The sequence below is a fragment of the Sciurus vulgaris genome, assembly GCF_902686455.1.
Source record: "Sciurus vulgaris genome assembly, chromosome: 7".
NCBI lineage: Eukaryota > Metazoa > Chordata > Mammalia > Rodentia > Sciuridae > Sciurus > Sciurus vulgaris.
In genome coordinates, this window is record NC_136467.1 from 46,374,326 (window position 1) to 46,396,801 (window position 22,476).

General features: G+C 35.4%; 1 protein-coding gene across 10 annotated transcripts in view; it reads left to right on the forward strand.

The window, feature by feature from the left end:
• FAM184A (family with sequence similarity 184 member A) overlaps positions 1 to 22,476 on the forward strand; it is a 133,821-nt gene that overhangs the window by 66,090 nt on the left and 45,255 nt on the right. For all 10 annotated transcript variants that reach the window (XR_013765394.1, XR_013765395.1, XM_079149004.1 and 7 more), the window contains exons 6-9: positions 266 to 388; positions 11,158 to 11,319; positions 12,778 to 12,899; positions 13,505 to 13,655. Coding sequence is in view for 8 of the 10 variants with exons in the window: in XM_079149004.1 (XP_079005130.1) it covers positions 266 to 388; positions 11,158 to 11,319; positions 12,778 to 12,899; positions 13,505 to 13,655 (558 nt within the window). In the remaining 2 variants the exon portion in view is untranslated. The remainder of the gene's footprint in view (positions 1 to 265; positions 389 to 11,157; positions 11,320 to 12,777; positions 12,900 to 13,504; positions 13,656 to 22,476) is intronic.

Genomic DNA, 22,476 nt, shown 5'->3' on the forward strand with positions numbered 1-22,476 from the left:
TTCTCAGTTTTCTGACTATAACTTAATCTAAACTAGTCATATATTCTACTTTAAAAACCTACTTAATGGCTATATCATATGTGATTTGAATGGTAGAATCTAAACTACTAGAATTTAGCCAAGTCACTGTTAACGCTGATATTATTGGAAGGTAAGGTTAATTTGAATGTTGTCAAAATATAAAACAGAAAAGTCTTTTCCTTGGTATCTCAAAAGTATATAATGTTTGCAATATTGTTTACTTTCTAATATTTCTTTTGCTAAGGAATTGGAGGAACAACATAAAAAGGAAAAACTAAACCTGGAAGAGGACAAAAATCAGCTTCAACTAGAACTAGAAAATCTGAAGGAAGCCCTGGAAGACAAGCTGAATGCAGCCAATCAAGAGGCAAGGATTTTTTAGGCCTATCATCTACACTATAAATGTTATTAATAGTAATTTATTCTGGTGACACTGTATAGGTAGGTGAGCCTTAGTGAAGGTAACATTTCTAGAATAAAAATAATCAAAAACTCTTGGTGCTGAATTTTTCATAAGTTCTTAGAGGGTAAGAATTACTGTCAAAAATACTAAACCAAGGTGTTTTTGTCAGGGAAAGCAAACAAAGGAGAACATTTCTTACTGGGGGAAAAAAAAATGGAAGAAGTGTATCATCTCTTTTGCAAAATCTTCTTTACCCTATGTCTAGTTTTTTGTTTTTTTTTTTTTAAAGAAACTTTTTAAGTTCTAAATAGTGGCATCTAAAATTAATTTTAAATTTTTTATGAAAATATATTTTATCCTGGAAAAGAAAAGGCTATGATGAGAATGTTTTCACAAATTTGTGAATAAAATAAAAGTAAAGACCTTTTTAAAATCATAACATGGTTCATCCCATCTTTCCCCTCTTTTGCCAGGTTGAGGCTATGGGCTAGAATGACCTTCCTCCTGTCTTCTTTCCCTTTAATCCTTCATGTGGATTGTTGTGTGATCTTCCCCAAACTCAGTTCTGGTCCTGACACTTCTCATTTTGTCAGCTCCTCTCACCACACAAGTGTCATCTTCCTGGACAGGCTTCAAGTCTTGCTTTCTCATCACTGCTTCTGCCCACAGAAACCACACCAAAACGCCTGAGTGCCTCTGAACAGACTATTAATTTTCACTCAGTGATGCTGAGCTATTTTTAAACATTTATCCAGAGAAAGTACCAAGCACTACATTTGGGAAGGGTAGAGTAGTAAGACTATTAGTGAAATAAGCCCAGCCAATTTTTTGTTCAAGGTAATCCATTGCTGGCTTCAGATTTGCACACCCTCTCTCAGCAGAACATGATCCTTGGAGTTACCTTATCCTGCTCTCATTAGAAGGCACTTTAGTGACCATCTGTGTTTCTCATGCAGGTCCCTGCAGGGTTCCTCTCTCAATTCTAATTGGTTTATTTAAGTGTTCCTCCAACCTACATCCTGAAATTTCACTGAGGAGAGTTCTAGTAAATATGTAACTTATGTTCCTTCTGGCTACATTTTCAATTATGTTTTAGCACCCTAGTAGTGTTTTGGTGCCACTTTAGATTGACTTCTCTAGCATCTGCCTTGGCTTATTCCTCCATATGCTTCTATTTTCCATTCAGTCTGAGACATCTTTTCTCTTGTCCTGCTTTGCTGACAAGGATCTCCAGAGATAGTAAACATTCTTGTTCTGCTTCTGCATATCAACATTTCCCTGTTAACACAAGATGCTTCTCCAGAGTTCTGTTTTGTAAGTACCCTTTATCAGGTCAGGGAAATTCTCTTCCAATTCTAGTTTTCTAATTTTAAAAAAATCATGAATAAATATTGAGTTTTATATACCTATTAAGATCATACTTTTTTCTTCTTTAATGTACTACTTTAATCAGTTTTCTCATATTAAATCAACATTGAATTTTTATATTTTTGATATGAGATTCAGTTGGTTACTACCTTTTTTTAGGATTCTTGAACCATATTTGTGTAGGATTGCTTTTTGTTTTTCCTTTTTTTCATATCATCCTTTCCTGGTTTTCAAGCCTCATAAAATTAAATAGGACACATACCTTCTTCTGTTCTTTGGAAGAGTGCATGAAAATGGAATTATTTTTTAACCTCATTTGCATTATGGTTAGAAATTGTGGTTTGCATGAAAGCAGTCTTTCAAACTTGTTTAGGTTAGCTTTGTGACCTAGAACATGAGAGAAAGTTAGTGTTCAGAATTATATCAATTATTTAATGCAATGTATACTATATGCCTATCCATAAAATTAAAATTTTAAACTATTTTCTTCAGCTCTTCTGTATGCTTTCTGATATTTATCTCCTTGATTAATCAGTTATTAAAAACTGATATTATGATGGTGGATTTATTTATTTCCCCTTAGATTCTGTCAACTTTTGTATATTTAGAAGCTTTGTTGTGTGCATATACAAGAAAAATATTTTAGTTACTTAGCAAATCATGCCTTTTAGCTTATGTTGTATTATTTGATATTATATAACCTGCTTTCTTTTAGTTTGATATGGATAATATTTCTTTTTCTATGCTTTGACCTTCAGTTTTCTGCATTATTATGTTTACATGTACCTCTTGCAAACCACATATGACTACAAATCTAGTCTGAAATGTTTTTCTTTTAAATAGAGAGTTTATTACATTTTTTGTTTATGGAAGGACTAGTAGATATATCTATGCAGACAGAAGGAAAGGATTAGGAGATATTTTATAAAGACTGACAGTGATGGTCTTAGAAAAAATTAATGAATATACTCTTTTCATAAATTTAGGGATCTTAAGAACCCATACAAGTGATATAGCCTAAAAGCAGGCTACATGAATTTAGATGATAAATTCAAAAGTGTCAAAATCATAATATGATATGAAATGACTTTAGCATCTCAGTTGGAGCATAACTATGCTATCCTATGAAATATTATTTGGGATCTCCTTCAGAAACAAAATATTAGACTTGAGAGTTAATAATTTGACCATTATGGTGTTGCAAATGTTCTTCTAATTTCAGGTTTATAAGTTTTCTTCTGGACATAGCTTTTTAAGCATATACATATATGTGTGTGTGTGTGTGTGTGTGTGTGTGTATGTACAAATATATAGGTATATGTATTTTGGTATTTTCTTAAAATGAAAATCTTTTGGTTTTATTATAAAATGTTATATCACAATTAAAATAATGTCTGATACATGGTAACAGATCAGTAAATATCTGTGAATGAAACATTAAATGAATTAACATATTACTGAAAACTAAGTCAATTTACTATAAATAAGAGTATAGTTTTCTCTTGTTGTGTAACAAATTTCCACTAAGTTTTGTGACTTGAAACAACATTCCTTTGTTATCACATGGTTTTGTAGGTCAGGAGTCCAGGTATGGGTTAATTGGATCCACTGCTCAGGGTCTCACTATGTTATGAGAATCAAGCAAAAAGTGGCAAAGAGTAGGAGAAACCAAACTTTTTATTTTACCCAACAGTACTAAAGGAGATTAGCAATCCAAATTCTGAGTACCCCTCACCAGTTTTTTTTCACATCATTTATAGGCTATCTAGTGTCATAAATTTTCTAATCTAAAATGATACATAGTTATGCACAAGTTTTCAAAAAACGGTATATGATTGTGTGTAAGGGTTTTCAAGCAGGAAGTGTGTTTACAAAAGCAACAAGATTGGCTCCTCTAACAAGGCCTTTCTAGTCTTGAGCCCAGAGGCTTCAGAGGGGTGTAGGAATTTAGGTGATAAATTCAAAAGTGTTAAAATGCCTATGATTCAATGGAAAGTAGTTAGATCTGAGGGAAAGTCCTTTACAATCCAAAAGGAAGGAGTGAATAGTGCTAATTAGGTTCCTTGAAAATCTGCTGGTGGGAATGGGGAGGGAAACTCTCTCTCTTTCCCAGGCACTAATTTTTACAAGAGTCTTTAGTTTACCCTATATCCATGCCTGGTTCAGTTACCCACTACAACTAGGCTGAGATCAAAGTGACAGTTGAGGCCACAATCCCACCTGAAGTGAGAGGTTCTTTTTCAGGCTCACTGGTTGTTACCAGAAATCATTTCCTTGTGGCCGTATGACTGAGGTCTCCATTTTTGTTTTATTTTATTTTTTGTAGTCGTAGGTGGACACAATACCTTTATTTTATTTATTTATTTTTTTATGTGGTACTGAGGATTGAAATCAGTGCCTCATATGTGCTAGGCAAGCGCTCTACTGCTGAGCCACAACTGCAGCCCAAGGTCTCCATTTTCTTGCCAGCTCTTGACCAAGGGACTGCTTTCAACTCTTAAGAGCCTCCTTTCCCAGAACCCCCCCGAAAAGTGACCAGGTGAAGTATATTTCACCCATGAGTCCTGTTTTAGTCAATTTTTTTTTTCATTGTGACTAAAGGACCTGACCAGAACAATTGTAGAGGAGGAAACATTTATTTAAGGGCTCACAATGTCAGAGGTTTCCATCCGTAGATAACTGGTTCCATTCTTCAGAACTTGAGGTAAGGCAGTTGATCAGGAAGCAGAGAGAGAGAGACTCCACTCTTCATAGACAAAATAAAGACAGACCTCCATAGCCATGCCCCCAATTTCCACCTCCTCCAGTCACACTCTACCACTTTAATTACCACACAATTAGTCCCTATTGGGATTAATTCACTGATTGGGTTAAGACTTACAACCCAATCATTCCTCCTCTAAACCTTCTTATATTGTCTCACATGTGAACTTTTGGGGGACACCTCATATCCAAACCATAATAAGTCCCAAGACACGGAGGAGCCCAGGTTATCAGAGCTGCCTCCTATTAACCTTGCTCATCAGATTAATGTTTTTCCTGGAAAACAGATAAATAATTTTATTCAATTTTTAAATTGCCTTTCTGTCTAGCTCTTGCTCTCAGAGAAAGATGATCTTAGAAAAAGAACTGAGTTGTGGTAGGAAGATGAATTGTGTGGGGAGTGAGTTAGATAGATGACTTAAGATGCAATTACATTAGTCCAGCAAGAAACGATTTACATCCTGATTTGGAAATAAAACTGGGAGTGGAAATTGTTTAGAAATAAGCAGGACCACTGGTGGACAGGGCTCTAGCTTTACAGCAAGTCTGGAAGGGTTCCCTTCTCACTCCACTCCTGGGTTTGCCCTACCCAAACTCAGTTCTGTCCGACTGCCATGTGTCACCCCACAGGAGACAGGAGGCAGCTGTCAGCCGGGCATACTATCACCAGCTGGTGGCCCTGGTGGGCAGGTGAATGGCAGGGCCTGTCTGGCCAGTGGGGTACCTGGCACTGATGAAGGAGACCACAGGCTGTCCTTGGACTAGATTGGTAGGTGGCTGGCGGGCCCTGATCAGTGGGGATCAATAGTGCATCACCAAGCAGAGGACATGGCCCATGTGGTCACAGCAGTGATCTGCAGGCAGGGGAAAGGGGGCACAGGAGCTAGGTTGGGAGCTTGGAAAAGTGGGTAAGAGGTCTGAAAGCAGCTTTAAATAGCCTCAGGGTGGAAACTAAGTGCCCAGGATGAGGAGATATGCATTATGTGCTAAGAAGTGGGTATACATTAAGTGTGTGGAGGGGGAATCAAGGGAAGACTTGGGGCGGAGGCAAGCAGAGCCAAATGCAAGGGGTTTAATGCAGGGGGAGATTCCAGAACACTCAGTCAAGGCCATTTGTCCCTCTGGACATAGCTCATGTGCTGTGGTATCCAAGACAGTCAAGAGAACTGAGGCAAGGTAAAGAGACTGGGAGGGGAAAAAAAAAAACAAAAAAGAAATAAGCAGGACCTTATGTGGTGATAGAAAGTTGACTCAGGTAAGTAGCTCAGGTTTTTGGACAGATAATGATGCCTCTGTTGAAAGGAGGAAAAGTTCATTGGAATGAAAAGACAATGAGTTGTTTGTGTATGTGATGTCAAACTGATGGTAAGAAATCCAGGCTGGAACTAAGTGGAGTTTAGACTTGAAGGTTTATTAGTCAGTCCTTGAAGCCCTGTAAGGAGGACTTCACCCAGGCATAGCTAATGAGAAGAAGAGTACCAATGTTGAGTTAATAGGACCAGGAAAAGGTATCAAGGAGTAATCAGAAGCCTGGGAATGAGGATTAAGATATCAGGAAACCACAAAAGCAATATTTAAAAGAGGGTGGGAGTACCTTGCAATGTCATACAGTGCTTATAAGTTAGAGTATGAGTCCTGAAGAGAGGTCAGTAGATTGTGCAATCAAGAGTTCTCTAAAGACCTTTCTATAAGTTCAACAGAAAAGTGGAATGGAAGCTAGAGTAAATAGATTTAATCAGAATAGTAGTGGACGAAAGTATTCTTTTAAGGCCCTGTGTATGTGGAACACAAAGGTAAAATTGGGCCCTTTTTCAGCACCATGCCAAAAATATTTCAAGTATACCAAAGATCAAAATGAATGGGAATCTGGATAGCCAGGTGTCTTTTGGCTCTTGTGTTTTCACAGGAGATTTCAAACAAGACACAGAACATATTAAAAGTATAGCAAATTTTATTAGAGGAGAAAGGAAAAACACCCTGAAGGCAGAGGATGAGTCATCTCAGAAAGTGACATTGCACCCGCTTTGTTCTCTAGTTTGTTGGTGTCTTAGGGAAGTTTGTAGAGTCCCACCCAGGAACTACCTCTTTTGACTGATAGTAGAATTGCATCAAATTTTTTAGTTCCTTTTATGCATGAATTTACCCCAGGTATCCAATATAAATCCTCAGGGGGTGGGGAATTTTACTATTATAATGAGATTAAAATGACATGCTGAAAAGCAACTCTCAATAACCTTGGCCCATGCTGACCCATTCTAATTGGAACTTGTTCTATAGATTTTTATGGTCAGTGGACTTTGTTTTTAATTATCCTGTCTTCCTGAGTCTGGGATTCTTTGGTCTGTATAAAGGTCACAAAAGTCCCCTTTGAGGGTAACTTGTGTTCTTATCAGGGAGAAGTCTTGGAGACTGTTATGGTTTGTATTTGAGGTACTCCCCCAAACCTGTGTTAATCCAGGAATATTCAGGGATAAAATTATTAGGTTATGAGAGCTGTAACTGAATTGGTTCATCCTAACTTGAATGGACTCTCTGGGAGTTAACTGTAGGCAGGTGAGATGTGACTAGAAGAGGTAGGCCACTAGCGCATGCCCTGGAAGGGTTCATCTTCCCTGTGGCCCCTTCCTCTTTCTATTTCCTGGCCACTATGGATGGAGTAGTGCTTCTCCACCATGCCCTTCCACCATGATCTTCCACCATGATGTTCTGTGTCACCTTGGACCCACAGCAATGGAGTTGGAACACTATGGATTAAACCCCTGAAACCGTGGGCCAAAATAAACTTTTCCTCCTTTAAGTCGTTATTTTTGGGTATTTTGGACACAGAAATGAAAAGCTGACTAACATAGACATATATTTCTTAGCCCTGAGAATAGTCCTGCATATGACAGTTTGTCAAGGAAAGGTAACATCTTCTGTTGACTTAAGTCAGAACATGACCAGAATGGCCTTAGGTAGATTGCTTTTCCAAAGTTTGTGGAAGACCAGCACATAGGCCCAGTCTATTGAATTATCCCCTTAACTTCATGTTCCTACTGCCTGTGTCTACCTGCTACCTGTCAATATGGCCTAGCAGTGACCCTTGTACAATTCAGAGTCTGTAAAGAAAAGACATTCAGGGATTCTTTTAGAAGTTAAATACCTACATATTCAGAGGTTAAGGAGATTTTCTTTCTTTTTGATTGCTATTAAGTATATATGAACTTTTTCAGTAATTGACTCATTCATTTATTCTATAAATGTTGAATGACTCATTTATTTATTCCATAAATATTGAATGACTATTAAGTACTAAAGAACTGTTAGGCACTGTGGTTAAAGTGGTAACTAAGTCAGACTTGGTTCGCAGGAACTTATCATGGAGAGAGACACAGAAACAAGTACTTACAAGTCTACCCATATTGCAAAAGGGTCGAAAGTGAACTTTACAGAATAGTAAACTGAGGAAAGCTTATACAAAGGCCCTGAGACATGAGAAATTTAAAGGAGTTGTAGGAATGGCAGTTTAAATGGAGCATGATAGCAACTATGCTTTTTATTTAGTGCTTACTACATTCCAAGGCAATGTTTTATTTAGTGTGACCTTTTTATTTTTCTCTCCTTTAATCCTCACAACAACCCTATGCAGTAAAACTAATTGATAAGACACAGAAAAATAATGTAACTTGCCCACATCCTGTAGTAGTAGGTAAAGCCAGAATTTCAATCCAGGCAGTGAGATTTCAGAACTCAGTTCTTACCCACAGCACTTACACATCCTCTCAATGAATATAAAGAGAGGGAGAACTGGCCAACCTGAGCTGGAGATGTAGGTAGGGATTATGCCATGGAGGACTTGTAAGCCCTGTGAAAGATTTTGAATGTTATGCTAAGAACAGTGGGAAGCAGCTGGAAAATGCTCAGTCCTAACATGTGGGTGCTTTCCTGAGGAATAGTGCTTACACCTGGATCCCTATTTGTAATTTATAAATTTACTCTGGTGTTGCATAATGGATTAGAAAAGGGCAAATGTAGATAGATAGGTATTTCAGGGAGGAGTTTCTACTGCCGGTATTCTCTCAGGGTGCACTTTACTAAGAGGAATGTGAATATTGATCCCTATTGCAAATTCTAACTCAAACTAGTCCAACAAAAAAGGAAATGTTAGTATCAGGCATGACTACATTCAGAACTGAAATTCTGTTTCTTCTTAGGTTGGATTTGCTGTCTTTCTATTGATTTCATGCTTCAGTCATGCATTCCCATAGGTACATTTGTAACTGGAAAAAGGTCTTTTATAGGAACTCCTTTAAAAGGTCCTAAGATGACTGTGAGTGGATAAGTTTAATCCACATGCTTGCCCTCAAACATTCCTGTTAGCAACAGCTTGAGGCAGCCTAATTAGTTTACACTCCCACCAAACTCTGCATCCTGGAGTTTGGACTCCCTGCTGAGACTATATGGACCAATAGGGAAGGAGGGTTGATTGCCCAGATGCCAAAGGGAGATTTTGATTTTGGGAAATAGCAAATGTTTCCCACACATAATCATTTTTATTATATTTTAGGAAACATTTTAATCAGTTGTGTTCATCACTTACTTTTTATTCTTTATTCTTTTTTTATTGTAAACAAATGGGATACATGTTGTTTCTGTTTGTACATGCAGTAAAGGCATACCATTTGTGTTACTTTTTTATAGTAGATTTAATTGTACAAAATTTTAAAGTTTTTACCTGTTTAAAATGTTCATTCTATCAGTACTTAGATTCTTAGTTTCTTTAACACACACCTTCTCTTTAACTCTTTATGTGGTAACTAGAATACTGTTCTTTATGTTTTATATACATATAACCCTTAGTCATCTGAAAATTTTCTAGATTGTAAAAGAATATTCTTAATGTTGTTAAATTTGATTATTCTTTTCTTATTGATTGTTATTACTTCTTTTTTATAGTGGTAGACCCTAGCCTTGAAACTAGATTTTCTGCTAAGTTTATAATCTTTCTATTCTGTTATGGATACTGTCCTTACATTTATTCGTTCACTATCATGATACATGCTTATTGCAAGCCAGAGAATACAAAAAGTAGAGGAGATAAAAGTAAGAAATATAAAATAGAGAAAGCAGGGCCTTAATATAATGACAGATAAAATTTTAGAATGGTTTAAGAAAAAGCTATGTATAAATATGCTAGTACATTTTTTAAATTAAGAAAGAAGTCTTTGTGTGCAAATTTATATTTTTAAAATGACTCAAAAGTATTTGACCAATTCGACCAAACCAATTATAACCATGAAAGAAAATAGACCAACATATATCTAAAGAGGCACTAGGCCCAGAGAATATAGTGGGTGAATTTTATCAAACTTTCAAGAAACAGGTAATTCTTTTGCTCTGAAAATATTTTAAGATACAGAAAAATTGGGAGTCTCCTCAAATCATTTTATGAGGTTAGCATCCCATTAGAGACACTAACCAGATAACACACTCTGTACCCAGAATTGTTGAGTATATTCATATTTCAGCATATGCCTATATGAAGGGCTGTGTGCCTAGAAAGGGCTGTGGATCAGAGAGTTGTTGGAGACCTTTAATCATAGTTTTGTTTGTTTGTTTTTTGATACCTATACTTATAAGGATAAACATTCTGATAATTTTTAAATTCCCAGTTTAATTTTTGTAGGATTTTCATAGACTTGGCCATTTTATTAAAATGGGGTTTTTACTTCATAGCATTTTTCTAGATAATTTAAAGTAATTCATTCATGGATTTAATTCCTATAATTAGAGGGTAGATATCTGCCTAATCTACAAATTGTCCATTTGCTCATAATTTCAAGAGTATATAAATTCAACTCTTAAAAATTTTATTAGACAAATTTTTATATGGAAATTCAGAAATTACAACTTATTCTATAGGATATATTCAATCAACTTCTCAGTATTGACCTAAATTTATCACCTTTGTAAATAACAGGAGAACTGGACTCAAATGAAATATAAATGATTCAATTTTAAAGAATGGTTTTAAAATATTTCATCTAATTTTTTTTAATCTTTAATATAATTTTTACCTTGCTCCAATTCCTTTCTATAGGTATTTTGTTATATGATAATATCAGGAATTTTCTTAAAATCAAGAGCTTGAGAGGTATATCCATTTTTTTTTTTTTTTTACATAGTTGTCTTAAAAGGGAAACCATAAACATGGAGATCTTTTCAAGAAACAGCAGGTGAGCCAATGTGGTGGTGGTGCACGCCTATGATATAAGCCAAGGGCTTGGGAGGCTGAGGCAGGAGGATGACAAGTTCAAGCCAGCCTCAGCAATTTTAGCAAGGCCCTAAGCAACTCAGTGAGATCCTGTCTCAAAATAAAAAATAAAAAGGGCCGAAGATGTACTTAATGGTAAATTGCCCTGGATTAAATTCCTAGTACCCTGCCAAAAAAAAAAACCAGATGATATAGTTTATTGTGAACATTTGAGTTCTTCCAATTCCATAAAGAAATGATTCATTCAGTAAAATTAAAACTAAAGAAAAAACTCTGAAAAAGGAATTGTGGGACCCTTTTGCTAGTCTGTTAAAATGAGGCCTATTGAAAGTGTTTTATTTACTTGTAGATTGGCCGCCTCCAAGATCTGGTAAGGAAAAGTGAACAAGGTCTTGGCTCTGCTGAAGGACTCATTGCTAGTCTTCAGGATTCCCAGGAAAGGCTTCAGAATGAACTTAACTTGACTAAAGGCAGACTGAAGGAGACCAAGGAAGTTCTAGTAAATGTTGAGGTAATTTCATAATTCTAATGTAACATAAACATCAGCAAAATAAAAAATGTAACTTAGCCACTTTGTTTTCAGCTTATTTAAAACATCAAATTTTATGTAGCTAGTGTATTGATTCCTACGGCTATTATAAAAGGCTATTTCAAACTGGGTGACTTAAAGCAATAGAAATTTATTCTCTTACAGTCTCTAGACTCAGAGTCTAAAATCAGGTGTTGGCAAAGCTGTCTTGGCTCCTAAATCTCTAATGGAGGATCCTTTCTGCCCTTTTCCAGCTTCTTGTAGCCCCAGGCACTCCTTCGAATTTGGCTGCATAATTTCAATCTCTACCTGTTTTAATGTCCTCATTTTATAAGGTTGAGTCACATTGGATTAAGGGTTTATCCTATTCCAGTGTGACCTCATTTTAATTGAATACATCCCCAGTACCAAAATATAAATAAAAAGCAACCTTTCTTACTCCAGCCCCACCTGAATGTCTAATTAAGTGTAATCCTAGAGGCAGAGTACTTGAACAGTTAGATGAATTCAGTTTTCAACAGTTACTGATTAATAACCAGGTCAGCAGTATTGAGTGGCAGTTTCCATGACTTGCCTTTTTTTTTTTTTTTTTTAAATTCATCTGGATATACTCCTCAAAACCTGCTATACCACATGCTGCTAGCAAGTGGGTGTTCCAGAAAAGGTCACCGTGGTAGGAAGAGGATGGACCATCATCTGCTCCCCTACTGCCTGGTGTCCCTAGAGGGACTGCAGTGCTGGCAGGAGACCATGGTTGCTAGTGTTGTCCAAACAAGTCACCTCCAGCCCCTGCTTCAGGGAACTACTTGATCTATGCTTATCTCCAGAGATTTCATATATATCATATTGTATTACCATACCAACTGAGCATGTGGACTACTGTCTTATAAAAATAGTAGCCTAAGTTCCACATAATTCTTTTAATCAAATTCGAGGGATGCAGCTATAATGCTTAAGCTTTGAAAATATAATAGTTTTGAATATGAATATGAATGAATTTGAATAACATACCTATGAGATGTGGTACATACAAAAGTAATTTAATAATCAATCTGTTGTTAGGTACCCATGGTAAGAAATGTTTAGTTTATATAATTAATGCCAATGTCAAACTATTTAAATAACATACTTTTTAAAGTCTTAATATAGTTTAGACAGCCATTAAAATAGAAATGTGTAGGGCTGTGGATATAACTCAGTTGCAAAAGTGTTTGCCTAGCATGCATGAGACCGTGGGTTCAGTTTCCAGCATTACGAAATAAATAGATTTGCACCCTATATTTTATTGTTGGACAATCTTGAGCAATTGTCATAGATAACATTACAGTTATTGTGTCATAAGAATTTACAAATTGTAACATGAGCACTCAATACTTATCTGAAATAACCAACAGTGTCTTTGCTTTTGAAGATGTCTTCAATGAAGTTTTTATTCTTCAGGCTGAGCTAGAACAAGAGAGGCACCAGCATGAAGAAACACTTGCTGCCATGAAAGAAGAAGAGAATCTTAGAGTGGACAAAATGGCCCATGATTTAGAGATAAAGTGGACTGAAAATCTTAGGTACATTTTTTACTCATTATGTAATGTCATCTTTCCAATACAAATGTGCAAGAAAGTTTTCCTACTGCATGGCTTACATTGTTAAAGTATTATAAATGATTTTCTCCCTATGATTAGATGCAGAGATTTTAGAATTCTTTTTTTTTTTTGTTTATTTGAATTTAGATTTTCTGATTTTTTTTTTCCTTGACTATAAAATAGGCAGAGAACTAATCTGAACTTAACATGCTTATTTATTCTAGTATGTGTTCTGCCCTTGATAAAAGGATAAACAAGTGATTTGGAGTAAGTTACCAGTTTACCTTATAGTCCTTAGCTATAAAATAATCAGTTCTTACTTTAAGTCAAAAACATTTGAGGAGAATTGGCATTTATAAAACCTGTGAACGATTGTATGTCAGTCACTTAGAGGAATAATTCTTTTTTAAGATTTTTAAAAATATTTTTTAGATATTGATAGACCTTTATTTATTCATTTGTTTTTATGTGGTGCTGAGGCTCGAACCCAGTGCCTTATATTTGCTAGGCAAGTGCTCTACCACTGAGCCACAACCCCAGGCCAGAATAATTCTCTTTACAAAGTAAATACCTGTGTTTTTTTCTAGACAGGAGTGTTCTAAACTTCGTGAAGAGTTAAGGCTTCAACATGAAGAGGATAAGAAGTCAGCAATGTCTCAGCTGCTGCAATTAAAAGAGCGTGAGAAAAATGCAGCCAGGGACTCATGGCAGAAGAAAGTTGAAGATCTCTTAAATCAGGTAAATCATGTCTATATCTTCCAAAGATTCATTTTTTTTTACCCTCTTGAGCTAGAGAAATATCATAAAGTACTATGTATAAATTCACTGGATTTTGTTATTTTTCATAGGGCAAACTTGAAAAATTTTTAAAGTGAATAAAATCAAGACAACATATATAAAACCTTGGGAAATGTTGAACTAAGAAATGATCTCATGTATGTAGTCTTAACTACTGAGAAGAATTGATAATTTTTTTAGGTTAATATTTGAACTGAACATATTAGAGATTTTAAGTGGGGAAGTTGTAGCTGTTCTTTGAAAATATAAAATCTTCTTTCAAGCTCTTAGATACTATTTGACAACAGAAGAGGAACATTTATTAAATGTATCCTGATTAACTAAAACCACTTTCCAAAAACAAGCATTTAACTTCTTTCTCACCAAAGGGCTAATACTTGAAGCCCCTTGGAGATGGTATCACATAAGCAAATGGTGGTAATATTTTGAAATCTCTTTTTGTGTTCTCTTATTTATAGAACTTATATAACTATAATTAAAGTAATTTGCACATTTTTACTTATTTACACAACCTCTAACTTTATGAATTCTTAGCATTCTCCTACTAAAGCGGTAATTAAATAGAACTGATTACATGAATCATCAGTTGATAAACAAGTGCAGAACTTGGGCAAGAAGCAGCTGGTACTTTAGTGCTGCAGATCCACTGTTATCTTTCTGCTTGTGATCTTGATTCATTTCAAAATAAACAGGACAGGCTTTTTAAAGATAAATTGTCACATAGGTATACATATGTGCAGTATCTTTCAAGAATGGGGTCTGTAATGCACCAATTTTTTTAAAAAAGAATGTGGGAGGTGTGCCAATTTGTACTCATATGTATTTCATAATTATGACATTATGCAGAAATAGACTTACATACTGTGTGTGTGAGAGAGAACTTTGTGAATCATTTGAAATTCAGACAAAAATAAGAAAAAAGCAATAGCTCTTACTAGAATCTATTCCATGTTACCTTATTAATTACTGTCTACACACTTTTTTTTACTTTCTTTTTCTATTTCTGAACAGTATTGGGTGCTCTACAACTAGCTACACCCCCAGTTCTTTTTATTTTTTATTTTGAGACAGGGTCTCATTAAATTGTCTGGGCTGGCCTGAAACTTGTCTTCCTCTTGCCTCAGCCACCGTACATCTCTGGGATTATAGGCTGAAATTATAGGTGTGCACCACTCACTTATTTTACATTCTTACTTAGGGACCTGGAAGGACAGGGTGTTACTAAGTCTTTATCATGTTCTGCACTTAGGAAAATGTAATTAGCTCAGTTATATAGTAAGAAACCTATCAATAAAAATCTGCCTTGTTTTTCATCTGGAATATGTTGTACATAGACTTTTTTTTTTCTGGGTTTGCACTGTAAAGAGGGCTCATCACTCTTTCCACTTATTTTCTATTAAATTATTGTATTTGTTATTCCTTTAATCTTTTATGTGTTGTTAGATCTCATCCATACTTATTTTTCTTTTCTTTCTTGTTCTGAATGTTTATTTTTCAGTGTTCATTCCTAACAGGACTTAAGGCTTTGCAGCTTATGGTTTTGTGTATCATAAAATAATTTCATATTATATCCATGTTTTGCCAGTTTTGTAGGGAGAATTTTTTTTTTTTTTTTTTTTTTTTTTTTGGTAGTGGTGATGAGACCTCCAGGATACTTTATCACTGAACTACACCCACAGGTCTTTTTATGTATTATTTTGAGACAGGGCCTCACTAAGTTGCTTAGGACCTCATCACATTGCCATGGCTGGCCTAGAACTTGTGATCCTCCTGTCTCAGCCTCCTGAGCCACTGGGATTATAGGCATGCACCACTCCTGGTTGAGAAGATTTTTTCAAAACAGAGTTTAAGAATTTTTTTCCAAGACAAATTAATCATAAATATCAAGATAACCAGGAACTAATTAGCTCCACAGGTAAAAATTATCTGATGCTACATGCCATCAGGTCACTTCTAAGATTACACTATCTTCTTTTCTCCTCACTGCCAAATTGTATAGGGCATACACAATGCTGTAGATAACTGGCAAATAGCTATTACACTGCTGGATTGTCTGTGCCTGAAGAAAGCTAAGAAAACAAGTGAACAGAATGTCCCATTAACATGAAAGTGGATGTTATATCATCAAAGTTTCACTGTTTTGCAGATATAGGAGATGTAAAGTCTTTTTTAATGGATCTTTGTTATGGGCAAAGGCTGTGTCCTTCATGGCCCCTTGAATCTTGTTCTCTATTTTTTTAAACTATTTACAGAAAGTTATTCTACTACTTCTATTTTTAAATGTATCAAGCATTTCTAAATATGTAGAAGGACTAGATATTCCACATAGGAAGTTGTCCACTGTGCACACAGCTCTGGTAAATAAAATTGCACTTGTAGCAGTGGTTATAATCTGAGGTATCTTCTAATGTGACCTTGAACTTTTCCCTCCTGACTTCTGTATCTCTGCCTTTAGTCCAATGGACAAATATAGGCATATGTAATGCTTTGAGGTGGTTGAACAAATTCATATTCAAAAGTCATTTACACAGGACAGGCTTTCCTATGAATTTCAACAAATCATGCTAACTTTATTAAGTACATTATCATACACTGGCAACCTCTTTAATATGAAGGATTAGATGTTGCAAAATTGGGACTTATTTGTCCAGTTTATGCACAGCAAAACAAAATTCACAAAGAATACAGAAAAATGATGTCTGAAAATGCCCAAGTATCAACACACTAACATGTTACTTTTTGCATGAATTTTGTTCTCATTTTTGTATGCATCCCTACCAGTGCTCTGAAGCCATCTTAACCACTCTCCATTGTATCTTTCTGGGCCCTGTTCCTCATAATTTCTATTCCCATTCCTACAACCATTTCACCCTACTCACTGCTACTGGTCTTACTTTTCCCTGTGAACCCTAACACTGCCAGCACACTTTAACACTTAGGAAAATAGCAGGCTTGGACTTGGTGGTATTAAACGATTAATGGTGGGAAATAGAATTGAAAAGTCTAGGGCTTGGGCAGAATTATATACTATGAAAAAGTATGGAAGAACTATTTCTGAGTGAACTGAACATGAGACTGTTTTTGTACCTTAGCATACCTGTATTTCATCCTCTTTAGAGCAAAGGAAAAATGAAATAACTTGTCTTTGATATGAATTTAAACTTTTGTTGGTTCTTCTTAATTATACATGATAGTAGAATCCATACTGATAAGATTATACAAGCATAGGATATATCTTATTCTAATTAGGACCCCATTCTTGTGAGTGGGCACAATGGTGAGATTCACTTAGGTATTTTCATATGTGTACAAAAAAAATTATTTTAGATTCTTTCTACTGTATTTCCTATTCCTATTGCCCCGTCCCTTCCTTTTGTTTCCCTTTGTCTAATATACTGAACTGCTCTCCCCTTCCCCCTTTCGTTGTGGTTTAGCTTCCACATTTCTTCTTTTTGTTGTTGTTCTAATTAGCTACACATGACAGCAGAATGCATTTCGACTCATTGTACACAAAAGGAGCACAACTTGTCATTTCTCTGGTTGTACACAATGCAGTGTCACACCATTTGTGGAATCATACAGGAACATAAAGTAATAATGTCCCTCTCATTCTAATCTTTCATCTTCCCCCCCATTCCCCCTCTCCATTTCTTCCTCCCCTGTGCCCAATCCAAACTTCCTCCATTCTTCCCTTGCCCTCTACCCCCACCATTATGGATCAGCATTCACTTATCAGAAAAAAACAGTTGGCCTTTGGTTTTTTGGATTTGACTTACTTTGCTTAGCACAATATTTTCCAGCTCCTTCCATTTACCTGAAAATGCCATACTTTTATTCTCCTTTAAGGCTGAGTAATATTCCATTGTGTATATATACCATATTTTCTTTATCCATTCACCTATTGAAGGGCATCTAGATTGGTTCCAACTATTGTGAATTGATCTGCTATAACATTGATATGGTTACATCACCATAGTATGCTGCTTTTAAGTCCTTTTGGTATAGACTGAGGAGTGTGATAGCTTGGTCAAATTGTGGTTCCATTTCAAGTTTTCTAAGGAATTTCTATACTACTTTCCAGAGTAGTTGCACCAATTTGCAGTCCCACCAGCAACGAATGAGTTTACCATTTCCCCCACATCCTCGCCAACACTTTTTGTTTCTTGTATTTTTTATAATTGCCATTCTGACTGGTGGAAGATGAAATCTTAGTTTTGATTTGCATTTTTCTAATTGCTAGAGATGTTGAACATATTTTCATATATTTGTCGATGAATTGTATTTCTTCTGTGAACTGTCTGCTCAGTTCCTTAGTCCATTTATTAGTTGGGTTATTTGTTTTTTTGATGTTGAGTTTTTTGAGTTCTTTATATATCCTGGAGATTAGTGCTCTATCTGATGTGCATGTGGTAAAGATTTTCTCCCACTCTGTAGGCTCTCTCTTCACATTGTTGTTTCCTTTGCTGAGAAGAAGCTTTTTAGTTTGAATCCATCTCATTTATTGATTGTTAATTTTATTTCTTGGGCTTTAGAAGTCTTGTTAAGGAAGTCAGGTCCTAAGCCAGCATGATGAAGATTTAGGCCTGCTTTTCCTTTTATGAGGTGCAGGTTCTCTGGTCTGATTCCTAGATCCTTGTCCCATTTTGAGTTGAGCTTTGTGCAGGGTGAGAGAGAGGGATTTAATTTCATTTTGCTGCATATGGATTTCCAGTTTTCCCAACACCATTTGTTGAAGAGTACCTTTTCTCCAATGTACGTTTTTGGTGCCTTTGTCTAGTGTGAGATAACTATATTTATGTGGATTTGTCTCTGTGTTGTCTGTTCTGTACCATTGGTCTGTGTGTCTATTTTGGTGCCAATACCATGCTGTTTTGTTACTATGAATCTGTAGTATAGTTTAAGGTCTGGAATTGTGATACCACCTGCTTCGCTCTTCTTGCTAAGGAATACTTTGGCTATTCTGGGTCCCTTATTTTTCCAAATGAATTTTAGTAATCTGAGTTTTCTCTCCTCTTCATTAGCGTGGCTAAGGGTTTATCAACTTTATATATTTGTTCAAAGAACCATCTTTGTATTTTGTTACTTTTTTGAATTGTTTGTTTTTCAGCTTCATTGATTTCAGATCTGATTTTCATTATTTCCTGTCTTCTACTACTTTTGATGTTGATTTGTTGTTCTTTTTCTAGGGCTTTGAGATGTTATGTTAGGTCATATATTTGTTGGCTTTTTATTCTTTTGATGAATGGGTTCAATGCAATGAACTTTCCTCTTAGCCCTGCCTTCATAGTGTCCCAGAGATTTTGATGTTTATGTTGGTGTTCTCATTTACTCTAAGTATTTTTTTATCTCCTCCCTTATTATTGATTTCCCTTGTTGTTGATTTCTAATTGCATTCCATTATGATCTGATAGAGTGCATGATAGTATTTCCTTTTTTTGTATTTGCTAAGGGTTTCTCTGTGGCATGTGGTCTCTTTTAGAACTTGCAGTCCTCTGTAGCCTGATGAATGAAAAGTGCTTGGTTTCAAAAATGTTGGGGATGTGAGAGTGGGAAAAGAAAAAGTGATAGGAAAGAAAAAGAGGTCCTGCACAGAGCTCCTGGCTTCCACATTTCAATGAAAATATTTGACCATTGATTTTAGGGGGGATTGGCTTATTTCATTTAGCATGATCGTCTCCAAATCCATCCATTTATTAGCAAATGTCATAAAATCAGTCTTCCTTATGGCTGAGTAATATTCCATTGTGTATATATACCACAATTTCTTTATCCATTCTTCTGCTGATGAGCATCTAGTTTGGTTTCATAGATTAGCTATTGTGAATTGTGCTATAAACATTGATGTGTGTGGCTGTGTCATAGTAGTATGCTGATTTTTAGTCCTTTGGCTATATACCAAGGAGTGAGACAACTGGATCAAATGGTAGTTCCTTTCCTATTTTTTTGTGTTATCTCCATAATGCTTCCTAGAGTGGTTGTACCAATATGCAGTCCCACCAATGATGTATGAGCATTCCTTTCCCCCACATCCTTGTCAACTTTTGTTCTTATTTTCTTGAAACTTGTAATTCTAACAGGAGTGAGATGAAATTTCACTGTAATTTTAATTTGTATTTCTCTAATTGCTAGAGATGTTGCTCATTTTTTCATGTATTTGTTGACTATTCATACTTCTTTTGAGAAGAGTCTCTTCAGTTTCTTCCATTTATTGATTTGGTTATTTGTTTTTTTTTAGTTTAATGCTTTTTGAATATTTTGTATATCCTGGAAATTAACACCCTGTCTGAGGTGCAGGTAGGAAAGATTTTCTCCCATTCCATAGTTTCTCTCTTCACACTCTTGATTGTTTCTTTTGTAGTTAAGAAGATTTTTAGTTTGATACCATTCCATTTGTTGATTTTTTATTTTATTTCTTGTGCTTTAGGATAAAGCCTTGTACAGGAAGTCAATTCCTGTGCCAGTATTTTGAAGTGTTGGGCTTAACTTTTGGTCTAGTAGCTGCAGGGTTTCTAGTCTAATTCCTTGGTGTTTGATCCACTTAGAGTTGATTTTTGTGCTGGATGAGAGATACAATGCTATCTTTTCTCCAGAGTATGTTTTGGGTGCCTTTGTCTAGTATGAGATAATCATATTTATGAGGTTTGTCTCCATATCTTCTATTCTGTACCTTTGGTCTTCTTGCATATTTTGGTGTCAATACCATGCTGGTTTTGTTACTATACCTCTGTAGTATAATTTAAGGTCTGGTATTGTGATGCCTCCTGCTTAGTATTTCTTGCTAGGGTTTGTTTTAGCTATTCTGGGCCTCTTATTTTTCCAAATGAATTTCATGACTACTTTTTCTATTTCTATGAAGAACATCATTGGAATTGTGATGGGAATTGCATTGAATCTGTCTAACACTTTTGGTACTATGGTCATTTTAACAATATTGATTCTGCTTATCTAAGAACATTGTAGGTCTTTCCATCTTCTAAGGTCTTACTCAGTTTCTTTCTTTGGTGTTCTGTAATTTTCATTGTAGAGGTCTTTAACCTCTTTTGTTAGATTGATTCCTAAGTATTTTTTTGAGGCTATTGTGAATGGGATGACTTTTCTAATTTCTCTTTCAATTGATTCATCTTTGGAGTATAGGAATATAATTGATTTATGGGTGTTAATTTTATATCCTGCTTTGCTGAATTCATTTATGAGTTTTAGGAGGTGACTGGTAAATTTTTGGGGTCTTCTAAATATATAATCATGTCATTGGCAAACAGTTTGTGTCTTCTTTTCCTATTTGTATACATTTAATTATTTTTCTTTTGCTTAATTGCTCTGGCTAGAATTTCAAGGAATATATTGAATAGAAGTGGGGAAAGTGGGCATCCTTTTCTTGTTCCTATTTTTGGAGGGAATGCTTTCAGTTTTTCTCCATTTAGAATGATGTTTACCTTAGGTTTGTCCTATAGCTTTTAAAATATTAAGGTATGTTACTCCTATTCCTAGTTTTTCTAGTGTTCTAAACAATAATGGATGCTGTACTTTGTCAAATGCTTTTTCTGCATCTATTGAGATGGTCATGTGGTTCTTGTCTTTAAGTTTATTTATGTAATGAATTACATTTATTGATTTCTGGATGTTGAACCAACCTTGCATCCCAGGGTGAACCCCACTTGATCATAGTGCACTATCTTTTTAATGTGTTTTTGTATGCTATTTGCCAATATTTTATTAAGAAATTTTGAATCTATGTTCATCAGAGATATTGGACTTAAGTTTCTTTTTTCCTTGATGTGTCTTTGAATGAGTTTGGAAGAGTTCCCTTCTTTTCTGTTTCATGGAATAATTTAAAGAGGATTAGTATTAGTTCTTCTGTAAAGGCCTGATAGAACTTGGCTCAGAATTCATCCAGTCCTGGTCTTTTCTTTGTCAGTAGGCTTTTGATGGCTTCTTCAATTTCATTTCTAGAAATTGATCTGTTTAAATTTTCTATATCCTCCTGGTTCAATTTGGGTAGGTTATATGTCTCTAGGAATTTGTGAATTATCTTCAAGGTTTTCTAGCGTATTGGAGTATGTAAGTTTTCAAAAAAGTTTCCATTTATCCTCTAATATTTCAGTAGTGTCTGGTGATATTTCTGTTTTCATCTTGGGTTTTAACAATTTGAGTTTTTCTCTCCTTAGTAGTTTGGCTAAGGGTTTATCAATTTTGTTTATTCTTTCAAAGAATCAACATTTTGTTTTGTCAGGTTTTTGAATTTTTTAAATCTCAGTTTCATTGAGTTTGGCTCTGATTTTATTTCCTTCTTCAGTTGACTTTGCTTTCTATTCTTTTTTGTTTTTTCAACCAGGGATTGAACCCAGGGGCACTCAATCACTGAGCCATATCCCCAGCCCTTTTTTGTATTTTTATTTAGAGACAGGGTCTCACGAAGTTGCTTAGGTCCTTACTGAGTTGCTGAGGCTGGCTTTGAGCTTATGATCCTCCTGTCTCAGCCTCCCAAGCCACTGGGATTACAGGAGTACCCCACCATGCCTGGCCTTTCTATTATTTTAATGAATGAGCTCAATGCTATGAACTTTCCACTTAGAATCACCTTCATAGTGTCCTAGAGTTTTTTATATATTGTATCATTATTCTCATTTTTAATTCTTCCCTGATTTCTTCAGATTTGTCTTTGATACAAATTTAAACTTTTAAGAATTAAATTTGATACCATCTCACCCTTTTCACCTACCTATCTAAAAATAAGCATAGAAAAGCATAAAATTCTTACTTT